The sequence below is a fragment of the Penicillium psychrofluorescens genome (assembly GCF_964197705.1).
Source record: "Penicillium psychrofluorescens genome assembly, chromosome: 4".
NCBI classification, from domain to species: domain Eukaryota; kingdom Fungi; phylum Ascomycota; class Eurotiomycetes; order Eurotiales; family Aspergillaceae; genus Penicillium; species Penicillium psychrofluorescens.
The window spans coordinates 1,386,654-1,406,749 of NC_133442.1; the positions used below are offsets into that span (position 1 = coordinate 1,386,654).

Here is a 20,096-nt window from a genome sequence, read left to right on the forward strand (position 1 = left end):
CTTCACTTATTCTCTCTCTCCTATTTGTTGGCCTTCTTCGCTGGGCGGCTTCACCGCCCTCCCATTCTGCCCGCCCCTCTATCAGCACGTGATGATAACCATCTGTTTGTTCCCTCCTTTGACCGTCCGGAGTTCCTGGCCTCTTCGTGGAGACAGGCTAGGGAGCCATGGAGTCTGCGAAAGAAGCTCATCTGGTATGTGTTTTGCGCCTCAATCTTACCTTCCAGTTTGCTGACCAGCGTCTCAGCTTGTGACGGAGCTCTACGATCCCGCCAACCAGCGCAACCCTTCCAAGGTCAATGAAATCCAAGCGCGTCTGCAGCAACTCCAGAAGGGCGAGCATGGGTGGATGATCGCAGATGTGCTTCTTCGGGAGCCATCCACCCACCACCGTTTCATCGGTGCTCTCACTTTTACAGTGAAGATCAATGTCTCCGGGTAAGGACCCGCATCTGGCTTACATTTCCCAAGTCACTGACTCCATTTCAGCAAAGAAATCAAAGAAGATGCGGCACTGGAGGCCATGCAACATCTGGTTAACCACTTCGTTGCATTGGTCACAGAAGGTGAGCAGGCCATGGTGATCAGGAAGCTGGCCTCCAGCTTGGTGGCTCTCTTCATGCAGCCGGCTACGCCGTGGAAACGGGCCGTGTTGCAGCTTGCAGCTAGTCTCGCCAACGGAGGATATATGTCCGAGGACGGTTGCCGGGCATTGGACTTCCAGAACACGGTAATCCCGGCTCTTTCCCAAAAACAAGTCATGGCCCTCCTGTTCTTCTCGAATCACCTGGCAGAAGAAACCATGCGGCTGGGTGGGGACAAGTATGATCAAGACGTCGTTGCAGAAGGGGATCCGGACATTATGCATGACCGCAGAGGAATGTCGGTGTCTGTGCGCGTGGCCCATAATATCCGGGATGCGTTTCTTCTTTCCCAGTACGTCTTGCGGCAGGTTTCCCAGCAAGCTACAGTTCCGGAGTTGGGCACAGAGGCCATGAATTCTTGGAAGGTAAGATCAGATTTACCACTAAATTTGCTGCAAGAACCGAGTATTGATGGTGGTACAGACCTGGCTTGTTGTACATGGCAACCATCCATTGCCGACAACGGAAGACATACCAGATGATGTCTCTCACCTCAAAACGTTATGTGCCCATGACATTATCGAAGCCGTGAGGGTACCTGATCTGAGGGATAGCGCAGTGTCCGTCTTGACCTCGGTCATGGAGAGCCGACTTGTGTCCCTCGACAGCAAGGCTAAAACTCGGCTTTCACAAATTCTCATCAAGGCCATCAGTGCAAGGGAAATGTCCGATGAAGAGGAGGACGGGGACCATCTGACCCTTATAGATCTCCTGGTGGCCTTTGCTTACTATTTGGACCTGGATCTTTTTAGGGAACACCTGTCCCCTCCAAATAGCCAGCTCTTGGAAATTCTCCACAATGTTTTCAAGAGCTCTGGATATGCCGCAACAGAGGATATGGCAACACCTCGAGTGCTCGAATTTTGGAACGAGACCGCTGAATACCTGCCGGACAAGCTCGAATCCGATGATCCCCTATTCGCAGTCGTGAAAGATCAACTGGCCGCGGTCGTGCTAGGCTTATTCAATAAGCTTCTGTATCCGGATCCAGAGCATCTTCGGGGCTGGACTGATGAAGAGCGGAGTGAATTCAACGTTTTCCGTTTCGAGGGCTGTGACTACCTCCTGTCGATCTATCAATTCCTCGGCGTTGACCTCATCCGAGTCTTCCAAGAGAGTGCAACATCCAACCTTAGCAACCAGGACTGGCGAAGTTTTGAGACGGCCATGTTCTGCCTCACCTACCTATCAGAGGCAGTTGATGAGAATGGACATGCTGATGAATGCTTGGATGCCATTTTTGGGGGTAATACACTTACCCAGATCTTCACAAATGCTGGAGCAGCCATACCACTCAAAGCTCGCCAGACATTGGTGGATGCAATTGGGAAATACGAATCTTATTTCAAACGACACACCCCTTTGCTCCCAGGTGTTTTAACCATTTTGTTCGAATCTCTTAACTTTGAACCATGTGCTCAGACAGCATCACGGTCTATTCAGACTCTCGCCAGATCATGCTCTCAAGCCCTGATCGGAGACATTCCAGTTTTCCTGGATCAACTAGATCAATTTCGAGTCAAACCAACGGCGACGGTCAACACGATGCCCAGAGTTCTACAGGGAATTGCAGCGATCATTTACGCCTTGCCTCAAGACCAGGACAAGGTACAACCCCTGGAGCGAATTCTGCGGCTTCTGGTTCAGGAAGCCCACACAGCAAGGGAGGAAGGCAATGCTTCTGCCTATGAATCTGCTCGCGCCCGGGGCGACCTTGTTCTCAGCTGTATCGCCAGCGTTGGGAAAGGGCTTCAATCCACCGAAATAGAGCTCACGGATGACGAAGTACCTGAAGACGAATCGTTCTGGAGTTCTGGACCAGGTACCGAGGTTCAACGCCTAATTATGGAGGCCATGAGACTCCTCATTGTCGACTTTCCGGTCGATATCAGCATCATCGAAGCCGCATGCGAGATCCTACGGGCTGGCTATACCGAGAAGTCCGGCCCATTCGTGTTTCCTCCGTCCATGACGGTCGACTTTATCAAGAGCTTCCCACTCGGCATCTCCGGCACTGATATTATCATGGCCACCGCATCCTCATTTCTGGCGTCCTACGGCTCACATTCACTGCAGATCCGGGACGAAGCTGTGGCACTGATTTCCCATGTGGCGCAACTGTTCTACACCATGCTGGAAACCCCGGATCTCTATGACCCAGAAACGGCGAACGCGGGGATTGACTTTCTCGAGCGCCTGCTACCTAGATACCATCCAGTCCTGTTCTCACTTACAAGCCCGCTGCCATCCCCGAGTGAAGACCCGGGCTCGCAGCGACCACCCATTCTCGCCGTCCTGGTCAACTTCACCCTGCATGCCCTCTCGCGCCCGGAACCTCTTCCCATTCGATCCGCCTCCACATTCTGGGCCAACCTCTTAGCTCTCCGGCCCAGCGCCTCAGAGGATACAGTCGTGTTACAGCAAGTGCTCGAGCAATTCATGCCTTCCCTATGCCACACCCTGATTCAGCAAATAGCAGGCCGTTGCGCACGCTCAGATCTGGTATCTCTAACCGATGTCCTTCGGCGTGGGATATTCAAGCACATGACGATAGCACGGCCAAGCCTCACAGCTGCACTGGATGCAATCGACGCCCATGTCGTTGATGCAAACGGGCAGCAGGTTCCGCTCTTAGAGCCGAAAGAAAAATCACGCTTCCTCGAATCTCTCTTTGTGGCTCGAGGAGCCCGACAGCAGTCACTGGATCTTGTGCGGACCTTTTGGTTGAAATGTCGGGGCTTGAGCTATGACTATGCGCGGTAGATTGGGGATTTTGATATGGTACTGGGAATGCATAGATGGAGTGGAGTTGCGGATCTATGATATGGGACTTTTATGGCCGAGTCTCCAAGATATCTACTTGCAATTGACATATGGTGCCTTGTACTTTGCTCCGATTTGGAAGTATTTTCACGCGCGACCGGAGTCCATTATCGTAGATTAGGACGGTCATGCTTCTCAGCGAAATCATTCTGAGATGGTACCAGATGACCACTCCCACATACCCCGTCATGCACCGCCTCAGTGGCGGTGCACAATAAAAATAGCAGATACCCACACCGATGAGATGGACATTGCCTGACGCACTAAATATTCTACGTACATTCCAGAGATTCTTCATGATGAAATTCGTGCAGGCTGACTCTCCTTCCCTCCGCATCCTCTCCCGTCCGGAAGATGCCCCATATCGCCAACACGCCAGAGTCGCGACTCCCTCGCTCGGATTCCCGCAACCCGGCAACGACCTGTAGAGGGATCACCACGAGTGGCCGGCCTTGTCGCCGCTCTCTAGCCTCGCAAGTCTACGCAAATTCATGGAATGGACGCCCGTTGTACAATACACATTTGTATTGTTGGCAGCATAAAGATCAGGCTGTCGCCTCGGCATCGACATGGGCCAATCCGAATCTCCAGCCTGAGCCTGAGCCCAGATCCAGCATCGATACGCTGCTAGATCGGCTGGGTGTGCTTGAACTTTCGGACCAATATGAACGGCCTACCGCTCAGCAGACACATCGCCATGATCGCAAAAGAGCAGATGTTCAAGTAAAAGAGAAGCATCGTCCACATCCAAAGAGGACCTTTTGCTGCTTTGATATTGCCGACGATGACGAAATGGATCATCGAATTTCCCAGCCGGTTACCAGACCAGTCCAGCGGCAACAGATTCATTCGGCCCATCGACCAGCGTCCGCGCCTCAGAATATCCATCAACAAGGCTCGAGGCCTAACTCAGCCCCGCGGCGTATGCACGCGTCGCTGTCGTCAACTCCCCACCACTCACGCCCTTCCTCGTCGGAGACCAGAGTATCACCAACTCCGCAAACACCATATCGGCCTCTGCAACACAAGCGGAACTCGTCTTCATCATCGCAGACCCAGTCCCTCCTTTCCTGGATCCCACCCAATCTCTCTCCCCAGACGACATCACTTCTTCTCACCGAACTCGCCAAGCCCATCTCCGACAACGATGAAGAGGGCTACATCTACATGTTCTGGGTGACGCCTCCAAGCAGTACACGCAATACCGGCAGCACTTCACCTCATCCGCCACCACGAGAGATTGCATCGTCCCTACTTCCCCCAATTCCAGACAGTAGCAGACCAGCCCAACGCCGAAGCATTAGCGATGCTCTCCGCGCGGCACAGGATCTCAACGCCCTAAGCAGCAACCCAACCGCAACAGCACCCGGCACAATACAACTGAAAATTGGGCGCACAAGCAACGTGCACCGCAGATTGACCGAATGGACGCGCCAGTGCTCCAACGACCTGACGCTTATCCGATACTATCCATATGCCCCATCAATGTCAACGCCAACACCGTCACCGACACCACAGCAGTCCCCCTGTCCTGCCCATCTATCTCCATCTAGACAGAATCCCCCACAGCAGCGTCCTACATCATCAGGATCATTGAGTTCGACGCCTGGGAGGAAAGTCCGGCACGTCCACCGTGTCGAACGCCTGATCCACATCGAGCTCGCAGATCTGCGCGTGCGAGACTTGGGTCCGTGTGCGGAGTGTGGGAAGGAACACCGCGAGTGGTTCGAGATCGAGGCGTGCAAAGATGCCCTGCGGCGGGTGGATGAGTGTGTGCGGCGGTGGGTTGCTTGGGCGGGAGGTGATGTTTGGGGAGGATGAATATCGCAATAACAGATATATCATTATCATCACATTTCGTACAAGTCGAAAGACTCGAGCCACGAAGACCATTCCGGGTCTTGGGGATATAGCTCTGTCAGACCAAAGTCCATCGAACCCAAAGAGAAAGTTTCTTGTACGTCTGCTCCTCCAGGCTCACTCATTAAGCCATGAGAAGATACCGCAGTTGGATTCAGTAATTGGTCTAGGCCTCGCGAGAAAACCGCCTGAGCTTGCTTGCACATCTGATAGTTGCTCTGTCCAGACACGGCTAGTGAGTCACAGCACGAGATGAGCACGCTGATGTCCTGAATCAAAGTCGACCGATTGAGCGCCGCAGACCGATGAAAGCTCAATACCTAGGTGAAGAGAGGGGTTCTTGCAGCAACGTTTCAGCATAGGAGTCTGTGTTTCGTGTCATCGGCGATGGATGGTAATAACACTGTCGTTGAAAGTTGCGGCGTACGCAACGAGTACAATGTGGCCTTCCATGATCGCAACGAAGCTTCGACCGTCAGCAAGGCTCACACGACGAAGGCTGGCCATTGCGGCGAACTCTGTCGGTCATGACGAGAGGTGAGGAGGTTCCATTACCGATAATACAAATCTTGGAGGGCTTTGCATGCAGAAGAGGATCGCAAAAGATTTATCTATCACCCTGTTGACAATTAGATGTGCTGACCCGGGCTGTCGGAGGTGGTCGGAGTACTAATCCATATGCGGCTTAGTGTTCCGATATCAAATGCTCGGATCTAGATTGTCGGAGTAGACTCCACGCCGATTTCTTTAGAACTATGCCTTATCGAGCAGGAGGTAGGACCTCCGCACCTCTGAACTTACTTCCTAAGCCGTATTATTGCCGCGAATTAAATGCAGGGTTCGGACTCAGAATGCAGCCATGCCCGAGCACGCTCGAGCCGCTCCGAATGCTGCGCCGCGCTTTCGCTATAGTATAAAACCCACGGAATTGCAAAGCTAGTCTAAGCAAAATGATAAAGCATTTTACCCTCGAGACGATACCACTTCTTTCGTAGTAGTCGTGCCGTATTAGCGCCCAAAATGGACTCGAGAACGTCGCAGACCATTGTCGACGCCGAGACTGATGCGTTTGGGATGGAGCCACAGCATGCCGGTGAATTTGATGAGCCTGGAAAAACGCTCAATCTCTCGCAAGAAAAGGCCACGGCTGATGCAGAATCCGGATCTGTGGCCGCGCAAGCCAACGAAAAGCCAGAAAGCATCCAGGGCCCCAAGGGCATCAGATTCGCCCTTTTGTTTACATGCATCCTTCTTGGAAGCTTCTTTATTGGTTATGTGAGTACCGGTATGTCGCAAGAGATATGTCCAAGCTAATGGTCAACCGTAGGATACCAGCTGCATCGCGACATTGACTCCGGTCATCACCGATCAATTCCACGCTCTCAGCGACGTTGGGTGGTATCAAATAGCATAGTAGGTTCTCCGAGACAAGTGCAAGACGAGTTTTCCCAGCTGACATTTTTCCAAAAAGCCTGCTCGCAGAATCTGCGACAATGCTGGTTTATGGACAACTGTACTCCTTTTATTCGATGAAGACACTCTACATGGCGTCACTATTTGTCTTCATTATTGGCTCCGTACTATCTGCCACAGCTCCAACATCCCCGGCATTCATCGTCGGACGTGCACTGAGCGGTCTGGGATCAGCGGGTATACTAGCGGGCACGAACATGTGAGCCCTCTAACGATATACCTCGATCAGGACGACCTAGGTGATATTAATTCATTGTCTCTAGTATCGTCGCACATACGACCTCCCTCGAGCACCGGCCTATCTATTCTGCAATCTCCGGCGGCGTAGAGTGTATAGCTCTGGCCTTTGGTCCTTTCATCAGTGGAAGTATAGCCCATTACTCGACATGGAGGGTCAGCTTCTACATCATCATCCCGATTGGCGCTGCCATTATTGTACTGGTCTTCTTTAGCATCGGTCACATCCGTCGACCCGAGAATGCACACCTCAGCAGCATGGATGGGCTGAAGCGCATCGACTGGACAGGTTTCGCCATCAACATACCGATGACTCTCTGCTTGGTCCTGGCCTTGGCGTGGGCAGGAATGGCATACTCCTGGTCCAATTGGCGAATCATCCTCCTGCTCGCAATTGCTGCGGTGCTCCTTGCTATATTTCTGATCGTGGAGTACAGGGCTGGAGACGGCAGCATGGTCCCACTGAAGATGCTGCGTCAGCGATCTGTCGCTTTTGCTAGCCTCATCACCTTTTGCAATTTCTCGCATCTCGCAGTGATTGCGTACTACGTAAGCTGCAGTCCATCCTCTTTGCACTAGGAAAGTGCAGTGCTGACTCGTGACCAGTTACCTTTTTACTTCCAAGCCGTGCGCGGCGCAAGCACCTTTGGATCTGGTCTCATGTACCTGCCCTTGGCCGTGACATTGGCCATTAGCGCACTAGCCGGCGGTCCTTTGACGAGTTATATCGGCTACTACAATCCGGTCTTGATTTTCGGTAGCGTTCTCATGGCGGTGGGAAGCGGGCTCATAACTACCCTCCGGCCTGACACCAGTGCCGGAGAGTGGATCTCTTATCAGATCATCTATGGGATCGGCATCGGCCTAGCTTTCCAACCGCCCTTCATCGCCGTCCAGACCGTTCTGCACGACTCCATGGTGCCCACGGCACTGGTTCTGTTGAGCTTTACGCAGCAGTTTGGCGGTATCGTCATCCTATCCATTGCGCAAAATGTGTTCCGGAACCGACTGGCCAACAATCTGGCTATCCAAGTGCCGGGGTTTGACCCCAACAAGCTGCTGGGTAGTGGTGCGCTTGGCCTCATTAATGCGGTCCCAGCCAAATTTCGAGATCAGGTCCTGGTCGCCTATAACGGGGCGCTTGTGGACGTTTTCTATATTGCATTAGGTCTGACATGTCTGGTCGCAGTCAGCACACTCGGTATCGAATGGAAGTCGATTAAAAAAGGGAAGAAGAAATAAGCGCGTCACGTCGTGCGAGGTTTCCGCACCAAGAAGGAATGCAACGCGGCTAGCCTCGCGCTGTTTGGTATGTATTCGTTCTGTGAGGCTCGTATAGTTCATATAACGCTTAATGACTCTCGCCTACTATTCTTTGTTCGTCATGGTAGAGCAAATGAAGGTGAGTAGAGGAAGAGCTATATTATTGATAGATCCGCTAGCACGAAAGGTGAAGTAGACCTCAGTGTAGGCGAAAAGTAACAGGCCCTCCACCTGCTGTCCGTGGATGTGGGAGTGTAAGCGCGACAATCCATAAAGACTAAATCAAGTTCTTAACTTTTCACTCGGCCAGCCGATATCTTTCTCAGGGATACCCTCCAGCACACTCTTGAGCGTCCCATTACCAAGATCAACAGTAACACCCTTCTCCTTTTCTGTGTTTCTTTGCATTTCCCTCTCCTTCTCCTCCCGCTGCACCGTCTCCTTAAACTCCTTCACATAATCCCTCCCCTTCTCCTTCTCTTTCTCCTTATCCCGACCCTCCTCATCCTCCCCCCACTCCCCCCACCACTCCACCCGCCCCCCATCCTGCCCCCCATTCCCATCCCCAGAACAAAGCTTCAGCACCCATTTCCCTCCAATAAACACGGCCCACCCCCAAGCCCAGAGCACCGTTGCAAATACCGAAGACATAAGCAGGGACGGAATTAGGATCAGCTGCGACAGATCGACAAAGACGATCAGCGCGATCAGTGCGGCGGTTAGCGTGGTCACGGTGGCACCGACGACGAAGAGAAGGAGCGGGAAGCTTGCGCAGAGGGTTTGGCTTAGGAGGAAGGTTGAGAGGCGCGGGTAGCGTTCCCAGAGAGTGAGGGTGGTGGAGAGGAGAGCGGTTGCTTGGGAGGGGAGGTGGTTCAGGAGGGCTGTTAGGGTTTCCTGGAGGGTATTCGTTGTGTTGGTGTTGGATGTGGTTGGAGTGGTGGTTTCGTCATTGTGACTGGGAGGGTCTGTGGTTGTATTTGTGGCATGGTCATCGCCTGGTGGGAGGAAGGGGAAGGAGGTTGTTGGTTGGGAGGTGCTGTTTGTGGATTGGGAGTTGGGGGTGGCCATTATGCGTATATAGTAGACGGTGGATGTTGATGTTGATGTGATGGAGCCTAGAAGAGGACAGAGCTCTCCACTTGCTGATAAGATTGTGGTTCGTGTCAGCCTCAGGCACAATTACAGTCGTATCTTACATACATGCACAATACAGGATCCAGTCATCGCCCGGCTGCCGCCTTCGGCGATCCGATGATCTCGGTGTCTGGCACCTATCAGATCGCCGAGAAGGACATGAACTCTGGACGAAGTAGATATGGTATACCCGCCAGCGAGAGTGGCGAGGCCTGGTATTTGGAGGCGGATAATGCCATTCACATCTCAAAGACAAGGGACTTTAAAGAGAACATGAACACGGGACATAGTATCTACAGACAGTATATTGCCATTCAATCCTCAGTCATATACAAAGAACCCTGGAACTTTTAGATCTACCAACCGCGACCCGCCAATTTATCTCCCTCCGCCATCGACTTCACATTAATACCGACCATGGCCTCACCCAACCCCTGGCTGACCTCCGCCAGCATCTTGGCATCCTTATAGTGTGTAACAGCCTGGACAATAGCCCGAGCGCGCTTCTTCGCATCGCCCGACTTGAAGATGCCCGATCCCACAAAGACTCCGTCGCAACCCAGCTGCATCATCAGTGCCGCATCAGCAGGGGTAGCCACACCACCAGCAGCAAAGTTGACAACGGGCAGCCGGCCCTTCTCCGCACACTCGCGAACAAGCTCGTAGGGGGCCTCGATCTCGCGCGCAAAGGCCCGCAGCTCGGGCTCGGGGTCCTCGCTCGCGAGCAGGATGCCGCGCGCGCGGGAGATCTGCGCGTTCACAGTGCGCATGTGCTTCACCGCTTCGACGACGTCGCCTGTGCCCGCTTCACCCTTTGTGCGGATCATGGCGGCGCCTTCGGAGATGCGGCGGAGGGCTTCGCCGAGGTTGCGGCATCCGCAGACGAAGGGGGCCTTGAAGCCGGTCTTGGTGACATGGTAGACGTCGTCCGCTGGGGTGAGGACTTCCGACTCGTCGATGTAGTCGACGCCGATGGCCTCGAGGATCTGTGTCGTTGCCCGCCGTGTTAGTCCTTGGTCGGTGATCTCTCCTCTTTCAATTTCCACTCCTCGGATCACCCACCTGGCACTCAACAAAGTGGCCAATGCGAGCCTTGGCCATCACGGGGATGGTCACAGCCTCCATGATCTCCTTGATCATGCTCGGGTCGGACATGCGCGCCACGCCGCCCTGGACACGGATATCGGCGGGGACACGTTCGAGCGCCATGACGGCGGCGGCACCGGCTTCTTCGGCGATGCGGGCCTGGGAAGAGTCACAACGTTAGCCTGGAAACTCCATCCAATGCATTGAGTCACCCACCTGCTCGGCATTGACCACATCCATAATCACGCCACCCTTCAACATCTGGGCTAGGCCGGCCTTGACGGTGAAGTCGTTGGCGGGGGTGCCATTGGTAGCAGCCATTGTGATGGATATCGAGGACGACGAGAAGGGAGAGGGCGGAAGAAAGGAAGAAAAGAAAGAAACAGGGAAGGGAAGTGAAGATGAAGAAAGAAGAGAGAGAGACAGTGAGTCAACCACGAAGATAGCCAACATTAACCTTCCCCGCCAATAATTTCTGCCGCCAATCAGGGCCGGTGCCCCTCGTTCTCGTTCCTCTCGCATTAGAGTTTCCCGCCGACTTTCCCGCGTCGAAAATACAGCCGATTACAGTACGAGGATTATCGTTCCTCCGGCTGCGAATGGTTCAAATGACGTCAGGCTGTTATCGAACTACAGGGACAGAAGCTCTCACCTACCGACTACTACTTCATTCCCTTCCATCTATCGATAAACCACACCAACACAATGCTTCTCCCCTCAACGGTCCGCCTCGGCCTCGGCCTCTCCATTGGTCTCTCCACCGCAGCAGCCCTACACCTCCACCCGCAGTCCCCCTTCCGCGCCGCACCGATGCAATGCCAGTACACCCCGTCGTTCTTCCGGTCCGACTCCCAGACAAATCCGGACAACAGCTGGGCCGTACATGCCAACGACCCCATCTTGCAGCAGCAGGGCGGTACTACGCGGTCATCTACATCTACGGGATTCTTTTCCGCGCAGACGATGCGCCAGGCTAGTTTGGGGAGCGTGTTGGGGCTTGTGGCGGGTGTTGGGCTCCGTGCGTTTTCGAGGGTGTTGGTTGTTGTTTTGGGGATGGGGATTGTTCTTGTTGAGGTATCCAACACCACCAGTCCAGACGGGGGAGGGGAAGGTTGTGCGTGATGTGCTGACTTGAAAACTAACGTCGTAATTACTTTGCAGTGGGCTGCCTCCAAGGGATACAATATCCTCCCCATCAACCGTATGCAAAAGTACGTCAAGAATGTCGACCTGGGGCGCGCGATGTCGGCAAACCGGCCGTTCAAGATGACGTTCGGGACGGTGATGGCGCTGGCTGCGTTTGCGCAGTTTTAAGATGCGGAAGAGTTTTGTAACATAAGTATAATATAGGTAGAGGAAGTGGATAAAATTACAGGGGGTATCATGAAATTCTCTTTGTCGGTAGTCCAGTCCCGTCCCGTCTCGTCCTAGGCCAGAACCAGGTCCTCCAGCACGCCCTCCATCTCATCGCGGGACAGGGGCACGCCCAGGATCTCCATGCCGCTCGCATCCATGCGCGAAGTGATCATCTGGTGATCGTGGAACTCCTTCAACAATGTCCGGAACATCATCTCGGACGAGGCGATGAACTCCTCCGTCGCCTTCTGGTAGAGCATGCGGAACTCGATGCCTGTCTCGTTGTGTTGCTTGAGGTCCGCTGCTGCATCCGCGGGAGACTCGTCGTCCGATACGTGCCCATCTTCGTCACTCACCGAGAGCAATTCGGTGAGCAGGAGGCGGTATAGATTCCGCGCATTCTCCGGAAGACTCTTCAGCACGAAGCCAACGCCCTCTTTGCCGCCGACGCGGCGGCCCTTTCGGCCTAGCAGCGCATGGACTTCTTCGACAATGTCCGTTTCTGTGGTGAAGGGGGCGAAGGTCGTGCAGTCGTGGAAGACGAGGTTGAACTGGTCGCGCAGGCTGATGTCCCACATGAGCGGGAAATTGGGCGTGTCGGCCGTCACGAGAATGCGGATGCCCGGAGTGGCAGCCAGACGCGCGAGGAGGGCTTGGTTCGTTGCGCGCCGGAGCGGTGGTGCGTCGACCGAGTTGATCAGCACGGTCACCGGGTCTTCTGCCGGACGAGACTTGAGCACCGATTGGAGCAGCTCCAGCACCTCGGTTGGCTGGGCACCGAGCTTGGAAGGCAGGTCATCACCCATCACGGCGGAGGCGATGGTTGCAAATATCGACCGGATCGAGATGCCGGGTGTGTAGCCATTGACAATAACGATCGCCGGAGGAGACTGGGCGCCACGTTGATAGATCCAGTCGGCGAACTGCTCCACAAGTTTTCTCTTCGAGCCGTATCCAAACAAGCAGATGTTAAACCCTTCCTCGAGCTCAAAGGCCCACTGCGGGAAGGACCGGTGGTGCAGTGCACGTAGATAGTCCTTTTCATCCCTGCAAGGGTCGCGGTACTGTCTCAGTTTCTCAAAATACTCCTCGTGTGTCAACAGCGGCACTTTGTTGAGGGTCGTGTTGGATGTCTTCATGGGACCAGCACGGTTCTGGAAGAAATACCGCTCATGGGCCGGCAGCTCGCCCTCGGGCGTTGGGGACCGTTTATTCTTTGCGCCCTTGGGTCGTCCCGCGCGACGCTTCGGGCCCTTTTTCTCCTTTTCGGGTGGTTGTTCTGCCGAATCCTCTCTGGCCTCGACGCTCTCCACGGCCTGGTCTACCTCTGGCTCGTCGTCGTCGTCATCGTCCTGAAGAATCTCCTCTGCAAGCCGCTCAGAACCATCCCATTCTCCGTCCTCGTCCGGCTCGAAAAGGACCCGTGCGCTCTTCTTCTTTGCAGACCGGTCTGCATTTCTAACGCGGGAGGGCGTCGGAGCGGCGGTGGCAGACTTTGGTTTTGTAGGCGTAGCAAACAGTCCCCGAGCCTTGGATTTGTGGGTAGGCGTCTTCAGGCCAGACTCTTTTAATGGCGTCGCTGCTGCACCATTGGCCTTCTTAGGTGTCGACTGTCCTTGAGATGGTGGGAGTTCGTAGGGGGCGTCGCCGTTGGGCGCGCCGTTCAGGGCGCCATTGGCCGGCACCAGAGCGGTCCGCCGCGGCCTCTTCGGGGTTGAGGCGGCCGGGTGGTCCTCTTCTAGACCGGAATCTGAACGTTTGCGCTTCATGGTGGCGGGCGAGTCAGAGGACAGAAAGGTCAGAAGGGAAGGGAGTCAACAATACCATCAGTCCGATCCGGAGAATGTGTGCAGGGGGAGCGACGCAAGGGAGGGGCGGGTGCCTGGCAGGCGTCTCAGAGCTGATCTGGCCAGTGGAGGGTGGACTGGTGGAGCGATCGATCCGGGGGGTAGAATGTGCCAGGTAGGGTGCAGTTCATTCAGTGAGTTACTCGAGTCAAGTTGTGTTGATGTGTTGATGTGTTGATCGATCAACGAACCGATTGGTTTCACCGACTCCACTAATCATCAGCCGCAACAACAGCTTCAAATGTTGTCCACTATTGGTTTATAATTATTGACCATAGTAATAATATTCGGCTATTCTCATAATCCACAGAAACTGAGTGTTTTATCCAGGAACGAATAAATGGAGATCCACGTGACCCCCAGATAAGCCCGCGATCTGAATCCATTCAATCCTCTCATCCTTCGTGACTCACCGATTCCTTGTCCACCGGGAATAACGCCGCCATTGAACCCCCAGCGGTTCCTCTCCTCCCTCGACAATGGCCGGCCACCCCTCCTCTACCACAATGGCAGCCTCCTTTGCCCGCCTCATCAAAACCCAAGTGCGGAGCTACTCCGCACCCGCCGACAAGGCCATCCCGGCCTCGAAGCAGCGCTACATCCCCACAACAGGCACCTACCCTCAAGGCTTCTTGGTCTCGGGCACTCACGTCGGGGTCAAGGCATCCAACACCCGCTTCCCGGACCTGGCACTCATTGCCTCCGAGACGCCCTGCTCCGCTGCGGCAGTCTTCACCACCAACAAGTTCCAGGCGGCGCCGGTGCAGGTTAGTCGGGAGACGCTGCGCAGTCGGATGGGAGAGGGCATCCGGGCTGTGGTGATCAATGCTGGGTGCGCGAATGCGGTAACGGGGAAGGGAGGAATGGAGGATGCGGTCTCGATGGGGAGGAAGGTGGACGAGTGTAGTGGGGTGGAAGGAGATAGTTCGTTGGTGATGAGTACAGGCGTCATTGGACAGCGGTGGGTTCTATCCTTCCTCAAAAAGAAGAAAGAGAGAACAATTGACTGACGGATTATGAGTACAGACTCCCCATCTCCAAGATCCTCGACGGCATCCCCACAGCACACGCCAACCTCGCCTCAACCCACGAGGCCTGGCTGACCACCGCGCGCGCCATCTGCACCACGGACACCTTCCCAAAGCTCATCTCGCGCACATTCACGCTCCCCTCCGCGCCAGAGCGCACTTACCGCCTAGCAGGCATGACCAAAGGCGCCGGGATGATCCACCCCAACATGGCCACTTTGCTAGGCGTGCTCTGCACGGACGCCGCCGTCTCGCCCGCGGCCCTGCAGTCCCTCCTGAAACACGCAGTCTCGCGCTCCTTCAACTCGATCTCCATCGACGGCGACACGAGCACGAACGACACCGTCGCCGTGCTAGCCAACGGCGCCGCCGGCGGCGAGACAGTCCAAGCACCCGCATCATCGTCTGCGCAACCAAGCGCCGACTACAGCGCCCTCCAGAAAGTACTCACCTCCTTTGCCCAAGATCTCTCCCAGCTCGTCGTCCGCGACGGTGAAGGCGCGACCAAGTTCGTAACCGTGCGCGTGCGCAACAGCTCGGACTACGACTCCGCGCGAGCAATCGCCTCGACCATCGCGCGCAGCCCGCTCGTCAAGACAGCGCTGTATGGCCGCGACGCCAACTGGGGCCGGATCCTGTGCGCGGTGGGATACTCGCAGGGCGTGCGCGACGGGGTTGTCGTGCCTGAGCGGACGTCGGTTAGTTTCAGGCCTGTTGATGGCAGTCCCCCACTCCGGCTGCTGGTGGGTGGGGAGCCTGAGATGGTGGATGAGGAGCGCGCGAGTGCGATTCTCCAGAATGAGGACTTGGAGATCGAGATTGATCTCGGTGGAGGGGAGAAGGGTGCTGATGGATGTGGTGGCGAGGATGCGGTGTATTGGTTTTGTGATTTTAGTCACGAGTATGTGACTATCAATGGGGATTACCGGACGTGATCTTGGTCTGGAGAATAACCCGGACAGGTTTGAGGCTACGGGTTGAAGGGAAAAGTTCGGCATATAGAACGAAAGCATGTACTGACAATAAAAAGCATATCATTGTATACCTACCTGTCACAGGCGGAAGGTAGCAGTCCAGGACAGAATCACGGCAAAGTAGATTTATTTTGGCTTTTTGAAAATATATGATTACAGGACTCCCTGCTGAACAGGGCGGCGCTCTCGAACCTAGCGGAGACAAGAGACCTTCACTGAACGCCTGCCTCCCACCAGACCCTCACCGTCACTACCAAACCACACAGTACCACTTGCCCGTGCGAAGTACTCATACACCGGTCCGTCGAAAATGCAGGGAAGAGCGTGTGGACATGCTGTTGGCGCTAATGCTAATCCACCAGCCGGAGAAGATCATCTTTCTCCAGGCCAGCCAACAACAAACAGCATACCAATACCAATCCGGTCACCCCAAACGGCATCAGCCAAGCGAAGGGCGGGAGGAAAAGTTAAAAGACGAAGGAACAAAAAAACAAACACGAAACGAAGACATTGCGAAGGAACTGCAGCGGAGCAGTCTCTTCGGCATGCTGTTTGTGGAAATAGAAGCAGGTCTTTTGATCCGTTTAGCTGCCGGGCACCAGACCCTTCAGGCCCGAGCCGATGTCACCCTCGCGGGCAGCAATTTCGAAGTATCCGTAGATGATGCTGGAAGGACAGTTAGTGTCTGGTGTCTAGAAGATATGAGGAGAAAAACTTACGTGACAGCGAGCAGAATACCCGTGCCGCTACCCAGAGCTCCGAGGAGGTCGGAAGCAACAGACAAAGCACCAATGCAGGCACCACCGAAGGCGGCGGCGGTGGGGATGATGCGCTTGAGCTCCTTGTACATGCTCTGCTCACGGTGGCCGGACATGACCAGGCCCTGATCCTTGAGCTGCTTGGCCACGTCACGGGGAGCGGAGCCCGAGACCTCAATCCAGGTCTTGGAGAAGAGGGCACAGGCAACCAGCATGAAGCTGAGGTAGATGGCCGTGTGGATGGGGTCCAGGACGGCCTCCTTGAAGTTCAGCGGGGGCGACATGTAGTAGGCAATGCCCGACGAAGCGTAGAGCTGGGCAGAGCCCTCACGGGGCTCCCAAACTCCGAGAAGCTTGACCAGCAGGTTGTCCGAGAAGCGCGAGTACAGCATCTGGCTGATCAGGAAGACGTTGGAGGACAGCGCGGACTGGAGCATGATGGGCATGTTCGAGGTGTAGAAGAGGCGGACGGGGTAGGAGCCGCGCATGCCACGCTGGCGCGAGGACTTGACGGGAATCTCCACACGGAAGCCTTGCAGGTAGATGACCGCGGCGAAGACAGCCAGGGTTGCCAGCAGGTTCATCACATTGGGCAGGTTCTGGCGGTAGAAGGCCTCGTACAGGGCACGCTGCTTGTCGGGCCAGGTCAGGAGCAGGTGGAACAGAGCGATGATGGCGCCCTCGAACTCGGGGCCACGGCCGGTGTTGATGGTCGTGGGGGAGAAGGCCTTCCAGACAATCGACTCGCAGATGTTGGTGGCAATGAAGAGCGAGATACCGCTGCCGAGACCGTAGCCCTTCTGGAGCAGCTCATCCAGCAGGATGGCCACCAGACCAGCCACCACCAGCTGAACAATCAGGAGAACACAGATACCAGCACCCAGATCACTGGGCTGGCCGTAGAGGCCAGTCAGGACGTAGACACAGGCTTGGCCGAACGAGATGATGATGGCAAACAGCTTCTGAGCAGTCTGGTACAGCTCACGATCGGTCTTGAGGTCCAGGTTGACATCGATGAGGTGGGTACCGGCCAGGAGCTAGCGAGAAACAGGTTATGAGTACATGCCAACTCACGAATTGGGTGATGACATACCTGGAACACCATGCCGGAGGAGATGATAGGGGTGATACCCAGCTCCATCAGGGTTCCCCGGTTGGAGGCCAGCATCATGCGAAGCCAGTACAGGGGGTCGGAGGTGTCGGAGGAGACAATGCCATATAGCGGCATCTGGCTCATGACCAAGAAGATCAGGAGAGTCAACTGCAATGCGTCAGTCCCGCGAGTATTTTTCCGCGCCAGAAAACACAACGTACACCCGTCCACATCAACTTCTGGTTGAAGGGCACCTTGGTCTCAGGAGCTGCCACCTCCGGGAGGAGGGGCGTGAAGGGCTTGATCAAATCAAGGAAGCGAACTGGCGAGTGTTGTTAGCATTGAGCTGGGCCCCAAACGATGCATGGTCGCGATCGCGTGTGCGGTGGGTGCGACAACAGGGCTGGGGGGAAACTCACGGCCGCTCATGGTGACAGTCCTCCCTCAATGCGACAAAACAAGAGAAAAAAAAGGGGGAGGAAGATGCTGGAGATACCAGCAAAAGGAGAGGAAGGAATTGAAGAGAAGGGGAAGGGGAAGGAAGGGAATGTGGGAGGGAAAGGTTGGGGAAGAGTTGGGGGGAAAGAGAGAGGAAGGGAAGGGAAGTTGTTCGTGGCCACTTTTTCCGGTCGGCGCTAAGGACACTTGTTCGCCTGCCCTCTGGACACCCTGCACCATCATGAACGATGGGTGACTCAACCCCATCGATGATCGTAGACAGGACAGATGGACGAATTCCCATGGACCACCAGGATGGACTACCATTCTCCAGACAGACAGACCCCGGCGCCAGTCCACCGTCGGGGGCCTGGGGCCCTAACGAACTCGGAAGGGAGCTATCCCCACACTACGATCTAGTATAGAAATGACCAAAATGCAGCCAATTCATGAGTTGCTAACGAGGATGCTCTAACTATCGGGTATACTCTATCTGAGTCCTGCTCAGGGCCCAACCATGCTCAAACAGTCATCAATCACCAGCTCGAGTTCGCCTAACCGCGTCTTCAGACCCCGGTTCTCGTCCTTGAGCACCCCCATGACACTCCAGGCCTCGGAGGCGGGAACGCCGTGACAAATGCCACACTGAGATGAGTAGCCAGACAACCCCCCGAGTCGCGTCGATGCATATCCTTTCACGCGGTCGTAGGTCGAGGTGCGTGCGGGGGTTGGGGTTAGGGTTGGTGCCGGTGCCGGTGCCGGGGCTGGAGCTGGTGCAGCCGTGGATGTGACAGGTTTAGGTGTAGACAGAGCAATCTGCGAGATATTCGGCGACGGTGCCACGAGCGTAGAAGGCGGAGATTCGATCCCCTCGCGTTGAGAGAAGATACTGTCGGCGACACTCTCATTGTCCCCCGACTCGAACCCGGAGTCGCTCGTGAAGGTACCGTGGCTGGCGCGTTTCCCGCCGCGCTGAGGGGTTTGAAGGGCAATGGAAGGAATGTCGTCGTCGGTGGACCGTGTCCGTGTCCGTGTGGTGTTCGGCGAAGCGTCTTCTTGTTGGTCTTGTTGTTGCCGGAGACGTCTCTCCTCCTCCAGTTCCTCAGCCATGGCCTGCATGGCTTTCTCCTGCTCCAGGGCCTTGGCGGCCATCCCATCCAGCTGCATCCTCAAATGCTCGACCAGCGAGCGGGTCTCGACGAGTTCCTCCTGCTTCTCATTCTTGTCAATGAGGGCCTGGTGCAAGGAGAATGTGCGCTGCTTGTAGGCCTCTTGCATCCGCCGGAGCACCGAGTCGGCCTGGTCCCGCAGGGAGTTTAATGAAGGCTCGCTGCTTGCCAGGTTTGCGTCCGGTGCGAGGGCCTCGTCAATATCGAGGTTGAGGAATTCATCGTCCACGGGCGCTGGGAGCCCTGGCTTGACCTCTGCTGGTCGGCGCAGGCCAAAGAATGAGAACCGACGCGTGGGAGAGACCGACTTTTTTCGAGATGGAAGCGTCGAGCTCGGGGTGAGACGGGTAGCGTCCATGGTTGTGGTCGGGTCCGGGGTGATCCCCTCGGCGCGCAGCTTGATGTTTCCCAAATCCACCGACTCGGACTTCCCCTGAAACCAGTCCGACAAGACTCTCGCTTTCCGTTTGTTGAGGGTGTCTGTCCAGGAGAGTGGTGGGAAAGGACTGTTGGCGGCTTGATCTTCCAAGGTCGCGTCCAGCCCCTGTTCGAATAGAGGTGCTCGGGAAATGTATTCGGTGTTCACTCGACGGTGTCGAGACGGGAGACTCTGGAAATAACGGGTACTATCTAGAGAAGGTCCAGAAGGGATTGCCTCTGGGGCCAAGGATGTAACAGGGGCCGTTGGGCAAGGCTGCCGGGGAGCTTCATCGGAATGTAGGCTGACAGGCCGAGGAGACGAAGGGGTGGTCATCCTGCGTGAGAGAAGGGGAATGTGGGACACAATAATATTGGAATGTACAGAAGATGTCAAAATATGTATGTACGGCCGATCGGGGGAGATCAAGGAAAAACAAAAAATAAAGGAGAGGCTGGAATCGGATGATTAACGGTGAAATCGTGGTGGCTGAAG

The 20,096-nt window shown here is 55.3% G+C and overlaps 11 protein-coding genes across 11 annotated transcripts; 6 read left to right on the plus strand and 5 right to left on the minus strand.

Moving 5' to 3' along the window:
- Positions 1-167: 167 nt before the first annotated feature.
- PFLUO_LOCUS6246 (member of the karyopherin-beta) lies at positions 168-3,407 on the plus strand (the record flags this gene model as incomplete). Its single annotated transcript, XM_073783771.1, has 4 exons — positions 168-194; positions 248-438; positions 490-1,009; positions 1,068-3,407. 4 exons carry the CDS (start codon positions 168-170, stop codon positions 3,405-3,407), a joined length of 3,078 nt encoding a protein of 1,025 aa, XP_073640293.1.
- A 414-nt stretch (positions 3,408-3,821) lies between these two features.
- On the plus strand, positions 3,822-5,288 carry PFLUO_LOCUS6247 (uncharacterized protein; the record flags this gene model as incomplete). The annotated part of the gene is made up of 1 exon (XM_073783772.1): positions 3,822-5,288. One exon carries the CDS (start codon positions 3,822-3,824, stop codon positions 5,286-5,288), a length of 1,467 nt encoding a protein of 488 aa, XP_073640294.1.
- A 1,059-nt stretch (positions 5,289-6,347) lies between these two features.
- PFLUO_LOCUS6248 (uncharacterized protein) lies at positions 6,348-6,741 on the plus strand (the record flags this gene model as incomplete). The annotated part of the gene is made up of 2 exons (XM_073783773.1): positions 6,348-6,602; positions 6,655-6,741. 2 exons carry the CDS (start codon positions 6,348-6,350, stop codon positions 6,739-6,741), a joined length of 342 nt encoding a protein of 113 aa, XP_073640295.1.
- Positions 6,742-7,505: 764 nt separating this feature from the next.
- PFLUO_LOCUS6249 (uncharacterized protein) lies at positions 7,506-8,279 on the plus strand (the record flags this gene model as incomplete). The annotated part of the gene is made up of 2 exons (XM_073783774.1): positions 7,506-7,512; positions 7,663-8,279. The coding sequence occupies 2 exons, from the start codon at positions 7,506-7,508 to the stop codon at positions 8,277-8,279; spliced, it is 624 nt and encodes a 207-aa protein (XP_073640296.1).
- Positions 8,280-8,582: 303 nt separating this feature from the next.
- On the minus strand, positions 8,583-9,368 carry PFLUO_LOCUS6250 (uncharacterized protein; the record flags this gene model as incomplete). Its single annotated transcript, XM_073783775.1, has 1 exon — positions 8,583-9,368. The coding sequence occupies one exon, from the start codon at positions 9,366-9,368 to the stop codon at positions 8,583-8,585; it is 786 nt and encodes a 261-aa protein (XP_073640297.1).
- Positions 9,369-9,790: 422 nt separating this feature from the next.
- On the minus strand, positions 9,791-10,841 carry PFLUO_LOCUS6251 (Pyridoxal 5'-phosphate synthase subunit snz1; the record flags this gene model as incomplete). Its single annotated transcript, XM_073783776.1, has 3 exons — positions 9,791-10,420; positions 10,497-10,679; positions 10,737-10,841. 3 exons carry the CDS (start codon positions 10,839-10,841, stop codon positions 9,791-9,793), a joined length of 918 nt encoding a protein of 305 aa, XP_073640298.1.
- Positions 10,842-11,225: 384 nt separating this feature from the next.
- On the plus strand, positions 11,226-11,834 carry PFLUO_LOCUS6252 (uncharacterized protein; the record flags this gene model as incomplete). Its single annotated transcript, XM_073783779.1, has 2 exons — positions 11,226-11,594; positions 11,682-11,834. 2 exons carry the CDS (start codon positions 11,226-11,228, stop codon positions 11,832-11,834), a joined length of 522 nt encoding a protein of 173 aa, XP_073640299.1.
- A 113-nt stretch (positions 11,835-11,947) lies between these two features.
- PFLUO_LOCUS6253 (Origin recognition complex subunit 2) lies at positions 11,948-13,645 on the minus strand (the record flags this gene model as incomplete). Its single annotated transcript, XM_073783780.1, has 1 exon — positions 11,948-13,645. The coding sequence occupies one exon, from the start codon at positions 13,643-13,645 to the stop codon at positions 11,948-11,950; it is 1,698 nt and encodes a 565-aa protein (XP_073640300.1).
- A 584-nt stretch (positions 13,646-14,229) lies between these two features.
- Positions 14,230-15,686, plus strand: PFLUO_LOCUS6254 (glutamate N-acetyltransferase; the record flags this gene model as incomplete). Its single annotated transcript, XM_073783781.1, has 2 exons — positions 14,230-14,684; positions 14,750-15,686. 2 exons carry the CDS (start codon positions 14,230-14,232, stop codon positions 15,684-15,686), a joined length of 1,392 nt encoding a protein of 463 aa, XP_073640301.1.
- Positions 15,687-16,309: 623 nt separating this feature from the next.
- Positions 16,310-18,005, minus strand: PFLUO_LOCUS6255 (translocon subunit; the record flags this gene model as incomplete). Its single annotated transcript, XM_073783782.1, has 5 exons — positions 16,310-16,391; positions 16,445-17,520; positions 17,577-17,744; positions 17,798-17,898; positions 17,996-18,005. 5 exons carry the CDS (start codon positions 18,003-18,005, stop codon positions 16,310-16,312), a joined length of 1,437 nt encoding a protein of 478 aa, XP_073640302.1.
- A 513-nt stretch (positions 18,006-18,518) lies between these two features.
- Positions 18,519-19,937, minus strand: PFLUO_LOCUS6256 (uncharacterized protein; the record flags this gene model as incomplete). The annotated part of the gene is made up of 1 exon (XM_073783783.1): positions 18,519-19,937. One exon carries the CDS (start codon positions 19,935-19,937, stop codon positions 18,519-18,521), a length of 1,419 nt encoding a protein of 472 aa, XP_073640303.1.
- Positions 19,938-20,096: the final 159 nt, after the last annotated feature.